At 36.2% G+C, this 20,315-nt stretch overlaps 2 protein-coding genes, 1 long non-coding RNA gene and 2 pseudogenes across 8 annotated transcripts; 3 read left to right on the top strand and 2 right to left on the bottom strand.

Annotated features, from left to right (window-relative positions):
* Positions 1 to 1,124: 1,124 nt before the first annotated feature.
* Positions 1,125 to 3,367, top strand: LOC142540780 (small nuclear ribonucleoprotein SmD3b-like). The gene is made up of 5 exons (XM_075647162.1): positions 1,125 to 1,392; positions 2,413 to 2,465; positions 2,532 to 2,598; positions 2,684 to 2,740; positions 3,050 to 3,367. The coding sequence occupies exons 1-5, from the start codon at positions 1,234 to 1,236 to the stop codon at positions 3,113 to 3,115; spliced, it is 402 nt and encodes a 133-aa protein (XP_075503277.1). The 5' UTR covers positions 1,125 to 1,233; the 3' UTR covers positions 3,116 to 3,367.
* A 4,342-nt stretch (positions 3,368 to 7,709) lies between these two features.
* On the top strand, positions 7,710 to 9,196 carry LOC142539027 (uncharacterized). 3 transcript variants are annotated; one of them, XR_012818782.1, is made up of 3 exons: positions 7,710 to 7,992; positions 8,127 to 8,608; positions 8,691 to 9,196. It is a non-coding gene; the product is annotated as an uncharacterized LOC142539027 (long non-coding RNA). The 3 variants fall into 3 exon arrangements; XR_012818781.1 differs by having other exon boundaries at positions 8,127 to 8,847; positions 8,987 to 9,196; XR_012818780.1 differs by having other exon boundaries at positions 8,127 to 9,196.
* Positions 9,197 to 11,673: 2,477 nt separating this feature from the next.
* LOC142540779 (zinc finger protein CONSTANS-LIKE 5-like) lies at positions 11,674 to 12,968 on the top strand (annotated as a pseudogene).
* A 1,664-nt stretch (positions 12,969 to 14,632) lies between these two features.
* Positions 14,633 to 18,388, bottom strand: LOC142540778 (cyclic nucleotide-gated ion channel 17-like). 4 transcript variants are annotated; one of them, XM_075647160.1, is made up of 8 exons: positions 18,090 to 18,388; positions 17,747 to 17,860; positions 16,958 to 17,507; positions 16,650 to 16,862; positions 16,259 to 16,560; positions 16,035 to 16,146; positions 15,713 to 15,949; positions 14,633 to 15,646 (listed from the first exon to the last, which is right to left on the bottom strand). In XM_075647160.1, the coding sequence occupies exons 3-8, from the start codon at positions 17,480 to 17,482 to the stop codon at positions 14,921 to 14,923; spliced, it is 2,115 nt and encodes a 704-aa protein (XP_075503275.1). In that variant the 5' UTR covers positions 17,483 to 17,507; positions 17,747 to 17,860; positions 18,090 to 18,388; the 3' UTR covers positions 14,633 to 14,920. The 4 variants fall into 4 exon arrangements, with proteins under 4 accessions (XP_075503275.1, XP_075503272.1, XP_075503273.1 ...); XM_075647157.1 differs by lacking the exon at positions 17,747 to 17,860 and having other exon boundaries at positions 18,090 to 18,387; XM_075647158.1 differs by lacking the exon at positions 17,747 to 17,860 and having other exon boundaries at positions 14,633 to 15,637; positions 18,090 to 18,386.
* Positions 18,389 to 18,877: 489 nt separating this feature from the next.
* Positions 18,878 to 20,243, bottom strand: LOC142538492 (putative alpha,alpha-trehalose-phosphate synthase [UDP-forming] 11; annotated as a pseudogene).
* Between the last annotated feature and the right edge of the window lie 72 nt (positions 20,244 to 20,315).

Below are 20,315 nucleotides of genomic sequence, written 5' to 3'. Positions count from 1 at the left end.
AATACAGCACAATAACCGATTTTAATTTAGTTTAAGTTTAAAATTTTTTTGAATTAATTATATTTTAATGATCCTTTGTTTTAATTAACAGTTTGTTCTCCTAATTTTTTTTATTTATTATTTCTTTTTTTTTTAATCAACGTTAGTAGCTTTTAAAAAATAAAAAATAATAATATCTATCAGAATATAAAAACCCCGGCCTGCCGGCCTCGATCTACATCTTATTGCAAATTTTTTTTAAAAAAATATTACTTGATTTGTTGGTAAATTTATTGCATTATTTAATTATAAAAACCCTGTAACATGAGCGTAGGTTTGTTTTTTTTAAAAAAAATAATTTTTCGATGTCTCGATATTTCATTTAGTTTATGAACCACACCATGCGCGTATCGCCATAAATTTTATGAAATTATAAGGTGAAACAAACATAGCAATTCTATTTTATTTTATTTATACTTACCAAAAATAGCCACGACAATAATGAAAGAGCGAATTTTTGCTTATTTTAAATTGGTTCCTCGGTGTGCTTGTAAGTAATTTGTATGTTGATGGATCAGGACATACCATCGATCCCACTGGGTTTTAAACTAGACATGCTTAATTTTATGACCGACTTAGCAAACCATTCGTATGATGTTTTATTTAATTTGCATACATTTATTAATATTTTATTATGAATTAATGTATATGATATTATTATATTTGTTAGTTTAATATAAACTATAATCTTTATGTGTTCATATAAATAATGTAAAAAAGAAAATTCTATTTAACATATTTGGAATTTGACATAATTAATATCTAATTTGATTGTTTATTTTAATCTAAGACCAAATTTATTTATAATAATCAATAGGGAATAATCCCTATTATTTGACTTAATTTAATGTGTTGTGTGTTATTAGAAAAATGGCCCCAAGAATATAAATGGAAGTTAATATAATTACGGTCTAATTGTAAAAAATAATTTAATGTATAACCAAATTTTGTTATAGATATTTGTAGAAATGGGTTGAAATTTTGAAGAGAGCCACAATAAAAGGATACAATTGAAAATGACTTAATGTTGGGGGGATTTTAATTAATTTTATCAATTTGAGGTGAAAGTTACAAGGAATCAGAGGGGCAATTTTGTCCTCAAGAATACATCGACTCCTGCCTCACGGTGTTGCCCTAATTTGTTTAAAATTCCAAATAATTTGCAGCTCTGAGGAAGAAGGTGAATACTAAATCATGAGCCGGAGTTTGGGAATTCCGGTGAAGTTGCTGCACGAGGCGTCAGGGCACATTGTCACGGTGGAGCTTAAGAGCGGGGAACTTTATCGAGGTAGCATGGTCGAGTGCGAGGATAATTGGAATTGCCAGCTTGAAAACATCACTTACACTGCCAAGGTTCTTTTCAACTTAACTTCGCGATTTTGTAATTAGAACTGCTAGCTTTGCCTTTTAGAATAGAAATTGCTAAATAAATTGCGACATATTCGTTCATCGTAGGAATAGGAACTGTGACCCGAGAGCTGTATTTGTTGTTGTAGTTGATTGCGCTTTGCGATGCAGATATTGAACTCCTAGAAAGATGTAAAGTTTGATTAATTTAGGTAATTCTTATGCGAGTGTCTCTGCTGTGTTTGTAAAAAACCCTCAACGAGTGTACCGAGCCTTAATGCTCAACGAGGCGCAGCCTTGCTTCTTGATAGGAGCAATGTCTCTTTGATGACGCATATGCCTTAACTATGAAGCCTCTAAAATTGTTGCGCTTTAAAGGTTCCAGATGAATTTTAATCCTGCCTTAAATTTATAGTGTTCCTGTGTAAAGGGAGTGAATGCCTTTGTATTAGCTTCATGGAAAATGTCTCGTTAGCTTTTGAAAAGAGGAAAAAATATACTGAAATAACTTTGGGGATTTCCAGTCATGTGGCTCCCAGATATGTCTTCTCTTTCTTAATTATGCTGGGTTGTTTATTCTCATTTTGAAAGAAAAAATTTCAGGTTCGTTTATTTATTTCATTTTATTCATTTTTATCGATGTTTGTATTTTCATTATATAACAGTGGCCTGGATAAATATCTTGAAGTCTAGATGGTAAAGAGTGAATCTTGCTTCCTCAGCGACCTCTTTTGGTTTATGTCGGTTGATTTAGAAGCACATAATATCCTTTTTTACATTTTATCACCTGCAAATACTTGATGTGGTAAAATTTGGCTTTCTGAAATCTTCTTCACCATCTGATAATATACCGAGAATCCACTTTTGTCAAAATGAAGGACAGTCGCTGTCCTGGACAATAAAAGTAATATAAGCATGAAACCAATTTGCACATTAAGTGTACTACTTGAAAACTCTTGCAGGTTTCAATATCTCATGTCTCTTCACTTGTATTCTGAATTGCTGATTTGATCTCTATGTTGCAAGGATGGGAAGGTCTCACAACTTGAGCATGTTTTCATTCGAGGCAGCAAAGTCAGGTTTGTCTATGCTTTTTCAAAGTCATATGATTGCATGGTAATGTCACTAACTCTCACTTTTACCAGGTTCATGGTAATTCCAGATATGCTTAAGAATGCTCCGATGTTTAAACGTTTGGAAGCAAGGATCAAGGTACATTCTGTTGCTGTCATGTTCATTCTTCTTATTGGTCTCATGCATATCATTTTTCTGATCTATATAATTTCGTTCTCTGAAGGGCAAAGGTTCGGCACTTGGAGTTGGACGTGGACGAGCTGTTGCCATGCGGGCTAGGGTAAGTGTTGCTTCTTTCTACATTTGAAACTTTGTGTCATATAAGTATAAATATTCATTTTTGTGCAAAAGTTTTAACAGCCCATTAATATCTTTGCTCATTCACCAATACCACTTGGAGTTGATTTTTCTACTTCAATCTGTCATCTGTTACCATTCTCATGACTAATTCCTTGTATCAAAATTTTCACTAATAGAACCAAAAAGGAAAGGAGAATAAAAAAAAGGAAATCCTTCCTTGGTTCTTCAGTCTCAGTGAAAAGTTAATGCCACTTTAAGATTGTTCTGATGCTCGAATAATTGTTGGCAGGCTCAGGCTGCTGGTCGTGGCGGCGCAGCTCCTGGTAGAGGCGTCGTACCTCCTGTGCGCAGGTGATAAAATCTGAAATGTTGTGCTTTGAATGGGGCCTATCGAACTCTACTACTCATCAATGAGAGATTCCTGAATCTTGCTTTCTTCTATCCTGTTTGTGTTGAGATCATTGATGTAGAATGAGAACTTGGTTTCTACTTTAGCTTGAGATTTCGATAAAGGAACTGTTCTTAGAATGCTACAACCAAACTCCCGGATGGAATATTTTAGCAAACGCGCTGGCATTTTCATCTACGTATCGACTTTGTATATTTCTCTCTCTGTGTGTTTTCCATTTTCAAATGGTCGTACTTATTTTTTCTTCAAATGGTCGTACTTTAAAGTAAAGCCGTTCACCTCACCGCTGTGGAAGAAAGAATGCCTCGAGAAACAAGCATACGTTGGCTTCCTTGGTTCTGCAACAACCTACCTACTACTTTTTCGAAGATTCGGCACTGAAGGAGTTCGATATTTACGAAAGAAATGTTATCGAGAAAATTGATAATAATTCTTTTTGTGCCAATTTAAAATAATTATTTTCACCATAATAGTCGATAGGAGATCTTTATCGTGCCAAATCTTTCCCTTTACAGTGGTCAATTCATTTGAAGTTAGTCTCTTTGGTCTAAACTTAAGTTAAAAAAATAGGTTTTATATGAGACTGTTTTAAGATTTATATATGTGAAACGGATCGATTCAGTTCATACTTACAATTAAAAGTAATATTTTTTCATGGAATGGATCGAATATTCGTCTAAGAAAATTGACTTGTAAATGTTTCATCGAAGTTTTTGTAGAAAAAGAAAAAATGGATCTACCAAAGTCTTATTTGGCGTCTCATAAAATTAATTTGAAAACAATTTTATAGAAGTTTTCGAAGAAAAAGAAAAGGTGCATCTAACAAAGTCCTATTTGACCACCAAAAATAAAAAATAAAAAATTTAGGTCCTCGAATATAAAGATATATTTTATATCAGGACATATTATATAACGATTATAAAAAAATCATATTTTAATAATGCTGGTACGCAGGGATGTAACTCGTTAATAAAGATTAGTCTTTCTTGACGACGCTGGTTCTGGCTAGAACAAGAAGAAGCGTGTTATCGAATAATTTATTTAGTATTAATTGGTAATATTCTGTTTAGCCTTTTCATTTTATTACAGACTAAAAAAAAAGTAGTTTTGATAAGATTACGATTAAACCGTTTATGTAATTGAATATCATTTCATCCCCAGCGCGCTTTTTAAAAATTAACGAATATTTCATAGTTATGCTGAAGTCGATACGGTTAATGGTCATGCTTTATTAATATCTCCGATTATCAAATGTTTTAACTAATGTGATAAGTAAAATTAGCCATAAAATTGTTTAAAAAATATCACAGTTTATCCACACCAAATTACAATTAAAACACAGAAAAAGAAATGGTAAAGTCCCCTTTTCATATTGAAGAAAGGAAGGGGCAATGGTCTTCTGAAGAAGACGCGAAATTGAAAGCTTAATTACATAGAGATATGTATATGGAACCAGTGGGAATGAAAATTGGTCCCCTCTGATCAATATCGAATATTTTTGCTCCTGGCCGGTTATTTTACTGTGGTTTGATGATATCGAAAATTGAAAGCTTAATTACATTGAGATATGTATATATATATTAGGGTTAAAGAGATATGGGAGAAGTTGCATGTCTGAATTACTTGAGGCCAAACTCCCTTTACACCCACCCCGATCTGCCATACATTCTCCATGAGCCGCCTGTTTATCATTTGATCAGCGAAGAACGCCATGCAAATCATAGGCTGCATCCCAATGGCAATATGCGAGCCAAGGGATTCCCTTTTCCTCGGCCATTTCAACCGAAAACCACAAAAAGGCATCAGTCAACAAGTAGCCTTCATCATCCCCATCTCTTTCTCCACTCGTTCCAGATGCTTTCGGAAATTCCCAGGCTCCGCTTTGACAAAAAACTCGATTATTTCCATTGGATTACCAGAAAAAACGTACCCCTCAGGGATTCCATCATCTGCGTCATAAATTTTAATGTTGCTCTAGTGGCCTTGAGTGCTGTCCACTTTTGAGAAAACATCTGGTTGGAGCTTTTGGTGTTGAAGTACGAGAACCGGACTTGGGGGGAGAGGCAGTGGCGAGTTGTTTCACGAGGTGGAGGAGAGTGGTGGGATGGGAGCCGAATGGTAATGAGAAGGCGGCGAGGTGGGCCTTTCTGGCTGTAGACATCTTCCCAGAAGATCAATGGAGTTAATTAGTTTGTATGTAGCGATGTTTGATGTTGTTGATCAGTTATGGCATGCACTAACTGCTCGAGATCGAGGTCAAGGGAAGTGTATGTCTGAGAGAAGGGAAAAGTCAAAGATCCGAGGACCTTGGCACTGGAAAAGGAAGTTGTGCCATCTATTTTTCGCCCCAACCTACCGTAGCTTGCTATTGAAAAACTGCTGGATCAATGCTGAGTTTTTAGGCTTATGGGCTTTCCATGTGAGTGAATGGAAATTTGGAAAGGTGGGTTTGTCCCACATTGAAAAATTAAAGTGGTATAGATAAGTTTATATTGTGTTACACTTTATGGTGGTGTAACAATGATTGGTCAAGAGGCTTTTTCTCTGCGCACACAGGCGCGGGGGTGCAAATCATGGGCCCGATTTGCAGTGGAAAAAAGGCTTGACTCGTGTGCAAGCGTACGAGCGCGTCGAATGTCGGACCGATCAAGGCAAAAATCGCCTAGAAATCTATGCCATCTTTTGTTATTTTTTTCCTGGTGTTTCATCTATCATCTTTAAGGCAACCTTTGGCCTTTCATATGGATGGTATTGACATGTATAAATAGGAGATGTGCTTAGCCAAGAAAGAAGAGAAAAAAAAACACCTGCAAATTCACTTTCCCCTGCATTCTGTTTTCCATCTTGCTGTCGTTCTGTTGAATTTCTGGTTCTGCTGAAATTCTGCTACAGTACTTCTGCTTGTTTTGCTGCAGTACTTCTGCTACAGTACTGTTTCTGCTTGTTCTGCTTCTGCTCCGTCTACTGATAAAGTTCAGGTACTGATTCTGTTCGCTATCATAGTGCTTTGTGCTGAAACTCTGCTGGTTTGCCCGTTGTATTCTGGGAAACAGACGTCCGCTGAATCCTCGGAGCACATACCGGAGGGGGCGAATCTGTTTTAAGGAAACTGTACAAGCTACAGGCCTCGGTTTGATTTAATTAAGCATTATTCTATTGTTTTCCTCAAGATACTGATTTGCTGGTTTTATACATTAGTCATACTCTACTGTGAACATCACGCTTGTTTGGTTTACTGCATATCTAGTCCTGTTTTTCCATATATTTTTATCAACAAAAACAAATAAATTAGCGCGAGCTCTACCCTCCATGACTCAACAATATTTATAAAAGATAATAATAAGGTAAGTTTTCAATCCGTAGCTTGCTGGTTTTTCCATCGTCCTATCTGTAACAAATCGAATGACCTTTACGTTACATTTCTATCCATGTAATTGCCAAGTTTGTTTGATGAAATCAGCTAATAAGTGCCCAAATTCGGGCAACTATCAATTACGTGTTTTCAGTTCAGTTATCTTCAGTTGATTTATCAGTTTTACAAATTTTTTACGTTCGGTTTGTTAAACTTTGAAATTAAGGTTCCAACAGAAATAATAAAAAACGAGAAACTTTAAACGCTTGTCTGTCTCGAACTATTCTCAATCAATTGGACATTCAACAAAGAAAGGGTAGATCTTTCCAACACTAAATCAATAAATATGAGAATTAATAACGATTTCAAAAATAAATTAATAAATTAGTGATCATAAAAGTAAAACAAATAGTGATCTGACTGATAAAACAGAGAGAATAAAAAACAATCTTTATATTTGAGTACGAGAGAATAATTTGATTTTTACTTTTTGAAAAATGCAGGTATAATATTTTTGGGAAAAGAAGAGAAGGTGGTGGAAGTTCGCCCAGTAATTAGTGCAAGTTGGGATCGTAGAATCGAGAAATGCCACCAAAACACTGACTCCCATTATCTGCTTTGGAAATGCATGATTGTTGTCCTTTTGTATTTGTATGGAATCACGTCATACAAGATAAATTATATTGTTTTGACATGTTATAAAATTCAATTTTGAAAAAAGAAAAACAAATATTTATTTTGTTTTACGGGATATATGATTGTATACACAAGGAAGACTATATATATCCTACTAATGGAAAGAGTCGAACATATGTTATTAATTATGATGTAAAGTATAAAGATTTGAACTAATTGTTTTAAAACTAATAATATTTAAGGAGTTTTTCGCAGTAAATCAAAGATAAAATGTATACGTACGTACTTGTCTTTTTAATTGATTATTAAAAATCTGATAAAAAATTTTAAACGCAAATCCCATGCTTAATTAAATTATGTTGCGAGGAATTAAACGTTGGTTGTCCGTTGTGATCAATTCTTATTATTATGTATTAGTAAAAAATCTTCCTGGATGTGCCAACATATAACTGGCTAGAATTAAGAAAGTGACGTCTCTTTGATTATATCTACTTACCATAAAGCGTGAATAAAAGCTGTAGCATGGCCAGTTTTCTGTACGATAGCCGGTTAAAAGCCTCAACACGCGTCGTTCGTTTCTTCCTCCAACAAATCAAGTGTTTGTGCTGTCAACAGGAGGGCTCTTGTCTCCACCGCACCATTGAACTGCCGGTTGCAGTGCGTTTTCTACGTCTCTTCGTCCTTGTTTTCGTCTTCCTCCCTTTGCCGCGATTAAAGCCCGACAAAAGGTTTGCCTGGTGTGTTGTTTGCGCCCTTTTTCTTCCCGCTTCTCGTATGTATTTATGCACGGAATAATCGTCTTCCTCCCATTGCAGCGACCGAAGGCCAACAAAAGGTTTGCTTGGTGTGTTGTATGCGTCCTTTTTCTTACGGCTTCTCGTATATATTTGTGTACGGAATAATTTTTAAAGTTTTTTTTATAAAACGTGTGAAGGAAGTGAGATTTATACAGTGCGTTTCTTTTTGCAGACCGATTTAGTTGACAGCTGAGAAGGTGGAAGAGGAGGAAAAATGGCGGAAAGAAGGCAAGCTGTAAAGGCACAAGGTTTTGCCTAAACAAAGGACCTGTTGTAATTCCCCAATTTTATTTTAATTCAGTCAGTTATCAGTGGGAAGCTCATTTTTCTCTTGGATAAGTTCAAAATGGCTAGACCCGAGACCGTGAAATCAAACTCCGTGAATCTTCAGCCGCAACCCATGCCTAATCCTATGAAAATTCATCAGCGCAATGATCCGGAAACCATCGCTCGATCCGAACTCGTATTCTCTGAATGAAAATAATCTCCATTCAAATTTTGAATTTAGAGCTCCATTTCGTTTGATAGTTTTATTTATTTACATTTTTACGACGCTATTGACAAAGTTTTATGTCATACGGGATATGGCCCCTCCTCCGATCAGAGGAATTGGAATGTATGAACGTAAAAAACAATATCTTCGGCTAGCTAATGGTAGCGTTTAATGCATATTTTTAATGCGGTCTGACGTTTTCTTCAATTATTTTCAGAGGTTTTATTTGATTGGAAATGGTAGGAACAAGAGATTTTTCCAGGGTGCGGATTTGAATATTAGTTAAGACCCCGTGGTTTATCCTCCTCAAGAAGTCAAGAGCTTGCTGCAAAGGATTGCTGTGGGAAATCGTGCCACTGGAGGGGTCAAACCTTTGCTGCCAAGGTATATGGCATTGCTGGTAAGTCTAGATAATAAAGCTCTTATAGAAGTTCATCAATTTTATCAAATGTATACCTGATGTTAGAATAGAATGGTTGCTTCGTGCCCTTGTATAACTGATCTTTTCATTGTGGTTTCATCCTTTTTGGTGGTTTAAGGCTGCATTAAATTCTTGGAATCATATTATTTGATACTGGTGACAAAGCGTCGGCAAATTGGATGTATCTGTGGCCATGCTATATATAGTAAATATGAGAGCCAAATCATTACCATTCCACATGTTTCATTTCAAACTGATGTTGTTGCTCATTCAAAAACGGACTTGTGGTGACTTCACTATTTATAATGCATTATAGAGGATTATTTGACGTATGATTTTATTTACCAGTCTCCTGTCATCGGACCCATGACCCATTTAGTGTTGTTATCATCACATGAACATCCATCGCTAACTTTCTTCTTCTTATGCCAGCCAAGTGGGGTTTTTTAGATTAAATTTTGGATTTTATTTATTTATATGATCTTGGGAGAAGATCGGTTAATCTTTTTTTTTTTAACCAAAATATCAATTTGTGCATGTTATTTGGTTCAATTTCGGACAAGAACGTTCTGTTTAGTATCAATTGTCGTCGATATACGTTGGAGCAAAACACCAATTTCACCTCTCCATGGACAAAGTTTTCGTCGCTTAGTCCCTTTGCCTATGGTTTATTGGGAAAAATATACGAAGGATTTCATAAATTATCCATGAAAAAATACCAGTAAGTGCATGTCTATTACCTATTGATTTAAAGGCAATATCTACACATTATTCATAGGTAAAATTTGTCTCATTGTCTGCTGAAAGTATAATAAATTATTCACAAATATTTTCAACATGATTGTTCGTAATTTTATATAAAAATTAGCTAAAATCCCAAAAAAAATGTATTATAAAGTGTAGATCAATATATCCATAGCAAAGAACAAGGAATGTGAACTAAGGAGTATCCTATTATTCTAATTTCTTTCATGACTTCGTTCACTAATTTTTGGATTTCAATTTTGGAGATACCTTGTCCTATACTGGAGGAAAATTCGACAAACTTTTATTTTTTATTTTATTTGTATGGTAGAATGATCCTATAAACATATCATGTGTTTTTCCTTCCACCACAACGGGGAACACAAACAATGAAACGTGTTATGCGTTCTTCTTTCCACCGCAGCAGCGAACATCGGGCAACAACCATTCTTCGTTTTTTGCTCGGTTTACTCCTGGCTTGCTTCGTTTGGCGTTTCTGTTTTGTTCTCTCCACAGCGGCCAAAGGGCAACAAATAAGATTGGCTTGCTCTACTCTCCACTTCCATCTTATTGCGATCTCCTCGTTCTCAACCCTAGTGCGCGGCGATCCCTTTTGCTAGCATTGGAAAACTCATACCGTTTTTGTTATTTTCCTCTTGTTTTCGTTATGTTATTTTCCAATTTTCTTCATTATCATTTTTATTCAGCCGTCTTATAAATTAATATTAACTTTCATGTTTATATGTCATAAAAAAACCCTAAGTTACAAAATTCATAAATCGATCAACTAAATTAAAAAAAAAAAAAAGTAAAAACATATTGAAATCATGTCTACATTGACATTTTTTCAAGTTTCTTTAATTGCTTTAAAATTTTTTGTGCTCCTATTGATTGTTTATGGTTAATATTATAACTTATATTTAAGTTAAAGATACCATATTCATAAATTCATTTGCGGCAAAAACATCATTAAATGTAACATCCTTACAATTAATACCAAAATATGGATATTCTATTTTCGAATTTATAATAACTTATTTATGAAGTAGATTTTTCATTATATTTAAGATAAAGCAATACATTATATTTAATTTGCAACATGTTATTAAATTTCTCATATTTGAACACAAGTCAGTCTTGTCTAACTATTTTCACTTTTATAAATTCCTTATTTTTCATATTTTTCGCTTTGTTAAACACAATGTCAATTTGTAATAATATTCGTTTGCATACGAATACAAAAGAAGAAAAAAAAATATTATGCTCACAAATATAAACACATACTTAGTAACTCTACAAAAATATAAATACTCATATATTATGTTATAAACCTGGGTAAGACACCTCAAGAGTTGAGGTGCCCATACCTAGTATATATATATATATATATATATATATATGAGGGATCGACTTCCCGTGCTAAGTTTAAATAAAATGTGAATATCCATCTTTTTATTTCGGAAGAGCTAAGTTGTTTATTTATTATACAAATATTTCATTTTCTTGTTGGAGCAAACCTTACGTATGTTCTAATTTGAGCGATAAAACTTTTAGTCTAATTAATTATATGATGGATATTAATTAGTACGTTGGTCGAGGATCAAACAGCAGTAGCTCTTTTATTTGTGTGTGAAAAATGTATTGTTTAGTTGATTTTATTTTGAATTTCACATTCAAATTTACTTGGGAGATTGATTTTTATTGCCAATAATTATGTGTTTAAATCGTCAATCTTTATAAAATTCCTCCCAAACTTTTCAAATTTCTTTGGGAAATTTCTACAAAAAAGATTGTAAATTCTACGATTACAAAAAAAATTATGTACAAGAAAAAATATTCTTATTATCGATATTATGTAATATTGTATTTTTAGAAATATAAAGAAATAAATCCAAACAGTATCTCAAAGAATGACCAAATTGTGGGCCCTGTGTCGGTATCCATAACTGACAACTGCTTTGTCTTAAAAAAAAAAAATTATGTGGCTGAAATATTATCCACGTGTCGACCCCTCTGTGACTCGGACATGGATACACACATTGCTTACTGGCACCCATACATCCACTACTTCACGCTTACTCATCACCATCATTTTCCTAGTGAAGAGAAAGAGAAGATTTTGATTTGGGATTAATGTCCATGCATGGAGATGGAGGAGGATCGGGGACCGGGTACTTCCCGCCGTCCAGGAGCTGCGATTATTGCCAATCAGCGGTGGCGCTCCTATTCTGCAGGCCTCACTCCGCCTTCTTGTGTATTGCCTGCGATTCCAAGCTGCATAATTCCCACACGAAACACGAGCGTGTGTGGATGTGCGAGGTCTGTGAGCAGGCCACTGCTGTCTTCGCCTGTAAAGCCGACGCCGCCGTGCTTTGTTCCGACTGCGACCGGCGATATACACTCCGCAAACCCCCTCGCCTTCCGCCACGAACGAACGCCGGTGGTACCATTTTACGTGAATGCCGAATATGTGGTCTTGAAGTCTGACGCCGCGCCGTTTGCGCCGATCCACAACTCCAACAGCGTAGAACATGCCGACCTTTTGAATAACGCATCTTCGTGGATACCAACAAAACTTCCTGCCGAAAGGCCGGACGCCAAAGCCATTGAATTCTTGTTGTCCGGCTCAGATCAGCTCGTGGATTTCGAGATCTCCCAGCCAATCTCGTCACACCTTGTCGGCGACTGTGTTGTCCCTGTACAAATAACCACCAAACCGCCGGTGCCGGCTCTTTCACTCCAAAACTACTCATCCGAGAACCGATTCGAGATCGATTTCACGACATCCAACATTGATTCCTTGAACAACAGCTACACCACCCCATCTCTCAGTCACAGTGTAAATTTAATACCACCCGGCGCATATTAAAATATTATTTTCTTTTTCTTTTTCTTCCTCGTTATATAGTCAACTGTCATAATTGATTTTTTTTTTTCATCTTTCAGTTTTCATCATCGTCCATGGACTTGGGTGTTGTCCCCGACGGCAGCTCCCTGTCGGATATATCGTACCCTTGTCCGAGCAACGTCAGCTCAGTGGTCGGAAATCAAGGTTTCTTCCAGGTGTTGGGACTGGACAGAGAAGCTAGGGTGTTGAGATACAGGGAGAAGAGAAAGAATCGAAGATTCCAGAAGACCATACGCTACGCTTCCCGGAAGGCGTACGCGGAGAGCAGGCCAAGAATCAAAGGCCGGTTCGCGAAGAGAAGCGACGGCGAGCTGGAAGGCGACCCGGTTTTCATATCCGGTTCAGCAGATTATGTCTTTGATACCAGATACGATGTCGTCATGTCTTTCTGATTATGTATAAAAAGATTATTAATATTATGAAATAATTGAAGGGTACGTGTTGATCTCTATTTTCTTGTCTATCGTCGTAAATTCAAGGACATGTGGCTCTCTCTTCCTTTCATTAGGTCAACTTTGCTTTATTTGATTTAATTAATTAATATTTATGATTATTATCGTCGAAGTACTTCAAAATAATTCGAGCTTATTATAATTAACTTGATATTTGAACTCTCGATCCGTCCATCTTCTAGTACGTAACGTCAATTCTTTAGTCAACTTTCCATATTATAATATAACTGATTAATATGTAGTAAAAGTACTATCTTTGTTTCGGTACAACACCTGACTGATTTATGTTCCGTGGCTTTAATTTTAATTTAATAAAAATTATTATTATACTCATACATATTTCGTGGTGATTAGCTAGCCGAATCTAAATCTCGAGTTTCACTGGCCAAAGTGCCTTGGATTTTTTATGTCTTTTATTTTTTTTAATTATTATTTATATAGTCAAAATCCAATTTAATACATGTGAGAAGATTTGGATAGTTACCAAATCAGCAGCTTACGTAAGACTGTCGTATTTTGTGAGACAGATCTCATATTTGGGTAATCCATGAAAAAATATTATTTTTTTATGCTAAGAGTATTATTTTTTACCGTGAATATCGGTAGAGTTGACCCGTCTCATTGATAAAAATTCGTGCGATCGTCTCACAAGAGACCTACTTATCAGCTAATTAACAGTGTCCATACGCGATGACTTAGCCATAAGTAGACCTTATGTTTTAAAAAAATTGAGCGTAAAACCCCTTGTCACAAGGATAAATGTGGCTGAGTTTTTATAAAATAACTGCAAAATGTGCTAGATTTTAAGAAATGAAAGATGCATTAGCTATTAATATTTTAATTCTTAAGAGGTTTTTTTAGACTTTTCGCATCAGGAATATTTTTGCTATCCCTTTACAATAATCAGAATAGAGTCAGTCGTATGTTTCACATTAATCTCAATCGTCGTACAATAAGACATGTGGTATATACTTTTATTTATTACTATAAATCAACATTCAAATATCTATTGTACATGTGTATGCACGTTGAACATATCACAAGTTTGTGGTACAAGTGATGTGTGTGACACGTGGAGCAAAATGTTTTTTAAAAAATTAAAATAAAAATGAGAGTTACTTTTTTTTTTTTCCCAAATTAAAATGATGGGAAAGAAGATCATATGATGTAAAGCGAAATGTGAGATATGAGGTTTAATTTTTTTTGAAATTGAAATGGTAATTTTTGAAAAGAAGTTGAAATGATAATATTTTTGAAAAGAAGTTTATGCATATATCAAAAGTTAGTAACTCTACCCATTTTATATATTTCATTTATCGTTTTTATCCACTTTGATTTATTTCGGCCAACAGTCGCTGCTGAAATCCCAATCGATTTGATTATTGGGCTATGAAAATGGTCCCGTAGACCTGAAGTTCATCCACACTACTTTGTCCAGTCATTTTCTAATCACCCACCTGATTGTCTCCGACTACGTTTAGTTTTTGTTCAAAGGTTTGATCAGTCATACAATGTTACCGTGGATTTTCAAAGGATTTCACTTATTTAAACCATACCTCATCAGAAAATCCAATTTTTTTCTTCATTCCAAATCCCGTCTACCAAAGTTCCATCGAAAGCATAGATTAATTGCAAATTGATGTTTCTAAGAAATGACATGTAGCAAAACCAATTGGCAGATTGACATAGTTGTTGTAAACACTTGTAGCTGGAGAAAAGTCATTCTACGACCTGCTTGGTTTAATTTCATGTTCACCCCCTTCCAGACTAAAACAAAATCAGGGACATACTCTACATTTTAACTCTATTTTATAAAGAAACTAGGACAATTAATGTATTTATCGCGAAAAAACTGGTGTTCCTAAGATTCTTTTCGAAGTAAGATGCTTATCGGTCGCGGTATTCTCCTTGGTGATCAAAGCCATATTTCTTGTGATGGTACATATAGCTAATCGCCTTGCTCGACTGAAAAATCGGGCTCCTCGGGTTTCGGTAGTTTTGGCAAATCCACATCTTTAATCTTCTGAACTCCTCTCCTTGTATTTGCGGCAAATCGTGAAGCCAGTATTGTCACTACAAGATTTGATGATATTGGCTCTGTAACAGACGTAACCATTTCCCCATCTTCAGCTTCTTCTTTTGTCATCTTTTCCAACCTAAGCGCCTCCAAATGAGCAAGATCCATAGCCATCTTTCTCCTCTTAGTATACCGTCTCCATGCTGCTTGTATGAAGCAGGCTGCCCATGACCTCCAATGGTGGGAATAGAACCGGAATGTGTGCTGCAGCTTCTTGCTGTGTAGCCGTCTAAACTGATTCGCTACAAACTTAAGATCTTCGGCTCGTAGTGCGAATGCTTCAACTTCAACAAGAGCCCGCACTGTCCTGGTTGAAGAAGGCAAGTTTAGAGCTGATTTCGGGAGCAAGGCCCATGCAAGAAGCTCCTCTCCGCAGAAATCTCCAGGTCTTAAAGCAATGGAATTAAAGAAACCAGTCCGGCCACCATTTGTAGTCGAGCTCTCGAGCCTACCTCGGATAATGAAGAGCATCTCGGTCACGGGATCACCCTCGCGAACAATGTAGGTGCCCTCAGTGCTCAAGGAAGAGACCAGGCGCTCGCATATTGCATCGAGCAGTTGATCATCCATTGGTGAGAAAAAAGGAACCTGACAGATCTGGTTCAGTAAGATTAGAGCACCAAGTTTTGAAGCTAAATGGCAAGAGAGTAAGAAGAATCATACTCGTCGGACGAGGTCCAAGCATAGGTGGCGTTGAATATCTCGACGAAGATCAGCTGGTAAACCGAGCAAAATAGATTCTTCATCTACTCCTCGAGTTGCAAGCCACTTGTACTGAACAAAACGACTCACACGTTTCCTCAAGTCTTCTGGTAGTTGCCGATGCCTCATCCATTCCTCCGTGTCTCTTCGTTTCAGTCTCCATTCTTCAAGCCTCAAGGTTAAAGACTGGAGGTATGTCTACATATAGAAACAGATTGATGTGAGTCGGGTTTGACATGACAAATATATGAAGTTGGAATACCAGCTGAATCTTCTCATTCACCTGCATATTTCCAATTAGATGCGCGAACAGAATGAGACCCAAGATGGCAATGAGTATGGAAAACAACGTCTCCCCAATAAACGTGCTTGTTGACAGATTCTGACCGTATGAACTGGGAGTAAAATTAAACAAGAATTACAGCAACAAAAATTGAAAGCGATCATTGGGATCATTAATTAAATAAACAATATCTCAGAATATTAAAAATGGCCGGGAAAAGGCACCTGAGGTTCTGCAAGCCCCACCACAAGCAGTAGAAATACTTTTGGACAAAACTTGATGAAACAACTTGCTTTTTGACAGCATTTTCGAATATTCCAAAATTGAAATAACTGCTTTCATCAGGATTGCAAGTTTCGAAAACATTTGTGGCACTGATCCAAATGTTTTTGTGTTCATTATCACCAGCATCACAGTTAAGATATTCAAGAAAGCATTTTGTAGGGCTGTCCTCTTTCTTGCATATTGATTTCCAGCAAGTCAAGTATCGATCAACTGATAAAACATACCATGCTGCGCCCAAGACCTATAACAATGACAATATTGAAAAAAACATCGAGTAACTATGACGAAATAATGGTGAAACTAAAATTGCACGGTTTGAGACTAGCATACATGGCTAGCTAGCATGTAGAGCAGCAAATTGTAGGCGGCCCCCGCCCAAGCAGTTTTAGTGACGACTCCCGTTGCTTTAACAATTTGGGAACTTAGTGGGAAAATGACATATAACCTTGGAATATATTGTAGAAGCACAATCAAGGCAAGGGCGTTGTTGTTATGATTAGTTCGACTGTTCCTTGTTGCTGGTATGATGAACCATATGACAATCTACATATATAAAAGTGAAAGCATGCTAATTTCAGAAAGTGAACAATAATGGGAGCATATTTAAAAGACAATATCATACACATGAATTATAATACCTGAGGTAGAGGAAGTGTTGCCACTAGATCAATAAAGAAGTCTGACCTAATATATCTGAAGGCAATTTTCTTGGGATCCATAACAAGCTCGCCTCTACCAAACACGCGTGAACTAGGCGCCACGTATGCTGTCCTAAACTTAAGCACCACATGCAACAGATAAAAAAGATCGGCGATCGTACGGAAACATGTCACAACGATTCGCAGATTTAAATCTGTCTTAACACACCAAGAATTCTGGCTGCCTCCTATACTAGGGAGGTAAAAATACAGAGGGTCAACGAATAGGGCCAACAAGCAAGAAACTATGAAAGCCCTGTTCCAGTTTAGCACAATCTCGCTACCTGGGTCAAGTATATGCTTGTGCCATGGTTCATGATCCGCAGGAACTACCTTAAGATCTCCAAACTTAAGAGGATTATTAATCTTGCTTTTACTGCCAGAATTTAATGAAAACTTATATGCTGAGGATGATTTTTTGGATTCTGAAGAGTTAGTGTTTTGTCCCCATGACATGAATTTCATCCGTTGCTTCTCATCAGTGTAAAACCTGAGAATCAAGAAAAATCGGCAGAAATCACCAAAACAATTTTTCTAGTGACATCCCAGAGAAAATCTTACTAAACCGCTAGAGTTTCCATGCTACTTTCAACCAAAGTCTGGAGATTAAAGAGCTCTGAGAGTAGGGCATACCATAAAATTTTAGATCGAGTATACAAGGTTACATCCCAGAAGTTTAAATATAAAATTATATAAGTTCATTGTATATATCCTAGATCCAGTGCTTACTTATGATTTTTTTCATTAATTTTCTCAGCAATACAAACGGAATATCCCACGATGAATATTTTGAAGCGAAAAGAGCAAGACCAAGTTGGACTAATGTTTCAGAAACTTTTGCACCTACAATAATGAAAAGATTTGAATTAGAAAACCAAGAAAAATACTAGGCTTCATCCAGCTTTACTCGAACAAAATTCCATATTTACATAAATATGATCTGCCTTCAACTCAACTCAAGAGCCCATCACTTGGACATTTCGCACATTCCACCAAATCCCCCTCCTCCTCTTCTCTTGAACATAGGGATCGCGATAACAAAAAACCAGCGTAAGAAAAACAACTGACATACCTCACTTGCTTCTCGTTCTTGAAATCCATCTCGAAAGAAGTAAATCTTGAAATGGAAAAAATCATAAAAGTCGCAAATGATGACCCATTAATCAAAATTAAAGGAAGAAAAATGCTCGATTATTCCGGTAAGCTATGATGATTTTCTTGACTGATTTGCGGTCACAGAAAAGGGAAAAAAGTCGAGAACTTTAGTGGGAAAAGACAGCAAGTTTGTGTGTGTGTGATGTAGGATGGATCCATGGATTTAGGAAATGGAATGTTACCGCTGATTCGGTACTTTGTGCTAAGTATGCAATGAGTCAACAATAATTGACTGCGCTTAAATTAAATCATATGCAAGTGGCCTAATTGTAATAATTCCATCTGTATCTATTTTTTATTATGTATTTTTCAAAGAAAAATACAATAACGAATGCAAGTGATTTAAGTTTAATTTAACTCAAAATTATTTTGTCCAAAAACATTTAAGCTACTACTTAGAGCTTTCCTATAAACTTTTATTTTCTTGAATTTATTTATGTACCAAAAATGTGGCTCCATTTCAATGCGCCGACGTTGCTGGTCCTTCACGCCGCAATAATGAAACCTTACACCAATTTGTTTTTCTTTTTACAAAAAACACATCAATAATGATAAAGCCTAGAATTAATTGTTAACTTGAAAAAAGATAGACACATCGTGATAAAATATTTAGTAAAGACCAGTGTGTTCAAAATTCAAAAGATATAACGAACTGTCGTTGCTAATTTTATATTTTAAAAAAATTATACATTGAATTTTAAAACTTTATGGCTTTTCTAGGCGCAACTCTCTCCCAGAGTCGGCCATCCTGATTCCTGAAACCATGGCCTCAGTCACACTGTTAATATCCCAAGGATTGCACCGCTGAGGGATGGAGAACACCCGATGATCATGAATTCTGAAACCATAGCAACACTCTTCCTATGTATGGCAGAATCATGAAGTTTTAAATCCTTGTCTAACTCAGGGCTGCCTGCCTTGTCTAGCTACATATACTGTAGTTATATGGCACCGGATTCATTCCATCTCGAACTGCAATAACCACAGTGCATTCTGATATGGCGTAATATGCGACTTTTTCTTGAGAAGACACCGTCCCGTTGAGACAAACAGTTGGCTCATACCCCGGCTTGCCATGTTTTCGATTAACCTCCATTGCAGCTTTCCTGATCTCATTGTCAACTTCTTGAATATCCTCACCTTGACTCCTCGGTGCATTCATGATCCGAACTAAAACCACACGTCCCTTATAAACGGGATTATCATCCAAAACCAGCCCCAGTGCCATAAACTTCGAACTTATCGCCTTGAACATGTCCATATCATCTACACCTAACAACACAACTTTCCAATCATATCTTTCCTTTAATTCCTCTACTTTATGCGCGGTATCTTGTAATGCCATGAGATGTTGAATTTGACACATGTGATCCCAATGGAGAGAATCTTAATATTAATACTTCTACCGAAGTAATCCAGTCTGATATAACCCCGCATGGATTGCTAGTCCAATCCAAACATCCTACTGCAACAAGACAAGAAATGCCTAGCATAATCAAAAGCGTGGAATCCAATGAGATCACAATTCAAAAGAGCCCTCAAAATCTCCTCTCTGACGGGTAAAGTTGGATACATTTCCGATGAAGGGAAAGGAATGTGAGAGAAAAATCCAAGTTTTATCCGATGGTACTTCTTTCTCAAGAACGTAGGAAAAACCATGAGACGATAATCATGCACCGAAACATAATCTTCATCTGGATTAAGCACTTCCATAACTTCGTCAGCAAAAATCTTGTTCGCTGATACATAAGCCCGCCACCAGGCTTTATCAAACCCAATCCCATGATTCGGTGCATGCTTGAGCTAGGTTGTTTCCTATGTCCATACTCCCATACCAAAGACATGCTTCGGGAGATGGATTAATTTTTTCAAACATGTCGGTAACACATCCATTAAATTATAAATATAATATAAAGCATAATCAGTCCGTCCGAAACAAAATGGATTTCAATCTCTCTTTATATTTCTGTCGGGTAAAAAATAAGATTGTCATTTGTCCAGTTTTTTATTTTTTACTTTAATTAATTACCGCGAGGATGGTTGCGAAACTGGCAGCACCGCTCTTATTCATGCAGAAATAATAAGACAATATACCAGAATAGAAATCTGCTCTCTACTATCTTCTTGTACACTTGGGAAGAGT

The sequence above is a fragment of the Primulina tabacum genome, chromosome 3, assembly GCF_025594145.1.
Source record: "Primulina tabacum isolate GXHZ01 chromosome 3, ASM2559414v2, whole genome shotgun sequence".
Lineage (NCBI taxonomy): Eukaryota > Viridiplantae > Streptophyta > Magnoliopsida > Lamiales > Gesneriaceae > Primulina > Primulina tabacum.
The sequence above is the reverse complement of the archived record's forward strand: the minus strand, read 5'-3'. Positions and strand labels throughout refer to the sequence as shown.

What these genes read in the sequence shown, in the direction of transcription:
- LOC142540778 (XM_075647157.1), bottom strand. Translation starts at nt 18,154, where the DNA reads ATGATTTTTTCCATTTCAAGATTTACTTCTTTCGAGATGGATTTCAAG. An exon ending in AAGAACGAGAAGCAAGTGAG is followed by an intron (nt 17,508 to 18,089) that starts GTATGTCAGTTG and finishes CTTGATTCTCAG; the next exon opens with GTTTTACACTGATGAGAAGC. An exon ending in TCTACATGCTAGCTAGCCAT is followed by an intron (nt 16,561 to 16,649) that starts GTATGCTAGTCT and finishes TCATTGTTATAG; the next exon opens with GTCTTGGGCGCAGCATGGTA.
- LOC142540780 (XM_075647162.1), top strand. Translation starts at nt 1,234, where the DNA reads ATGAGCCGGAGTTTGGGAATTCCGGTGAAGTTGCTGCACGAGGCGTCA. An exon ending in ACATCACTTACACTGCCAAG is followed by an intron (nt 1,393 to 2,412) that starts GTTCTTTTCAAC and finishes CTATGTTGCAAG; the next exon opens with GATGGGAAGGTCTCACAACT. An exon ending in ATTCGAGGCAGCAAAGTCAG is followed by an intron (nt 2,466 to 2,531) that starts GTTTGTCTATGC and finishes CACTTTTACCAG; the next exon opens with GTTCATGGTAATTCCAGATA.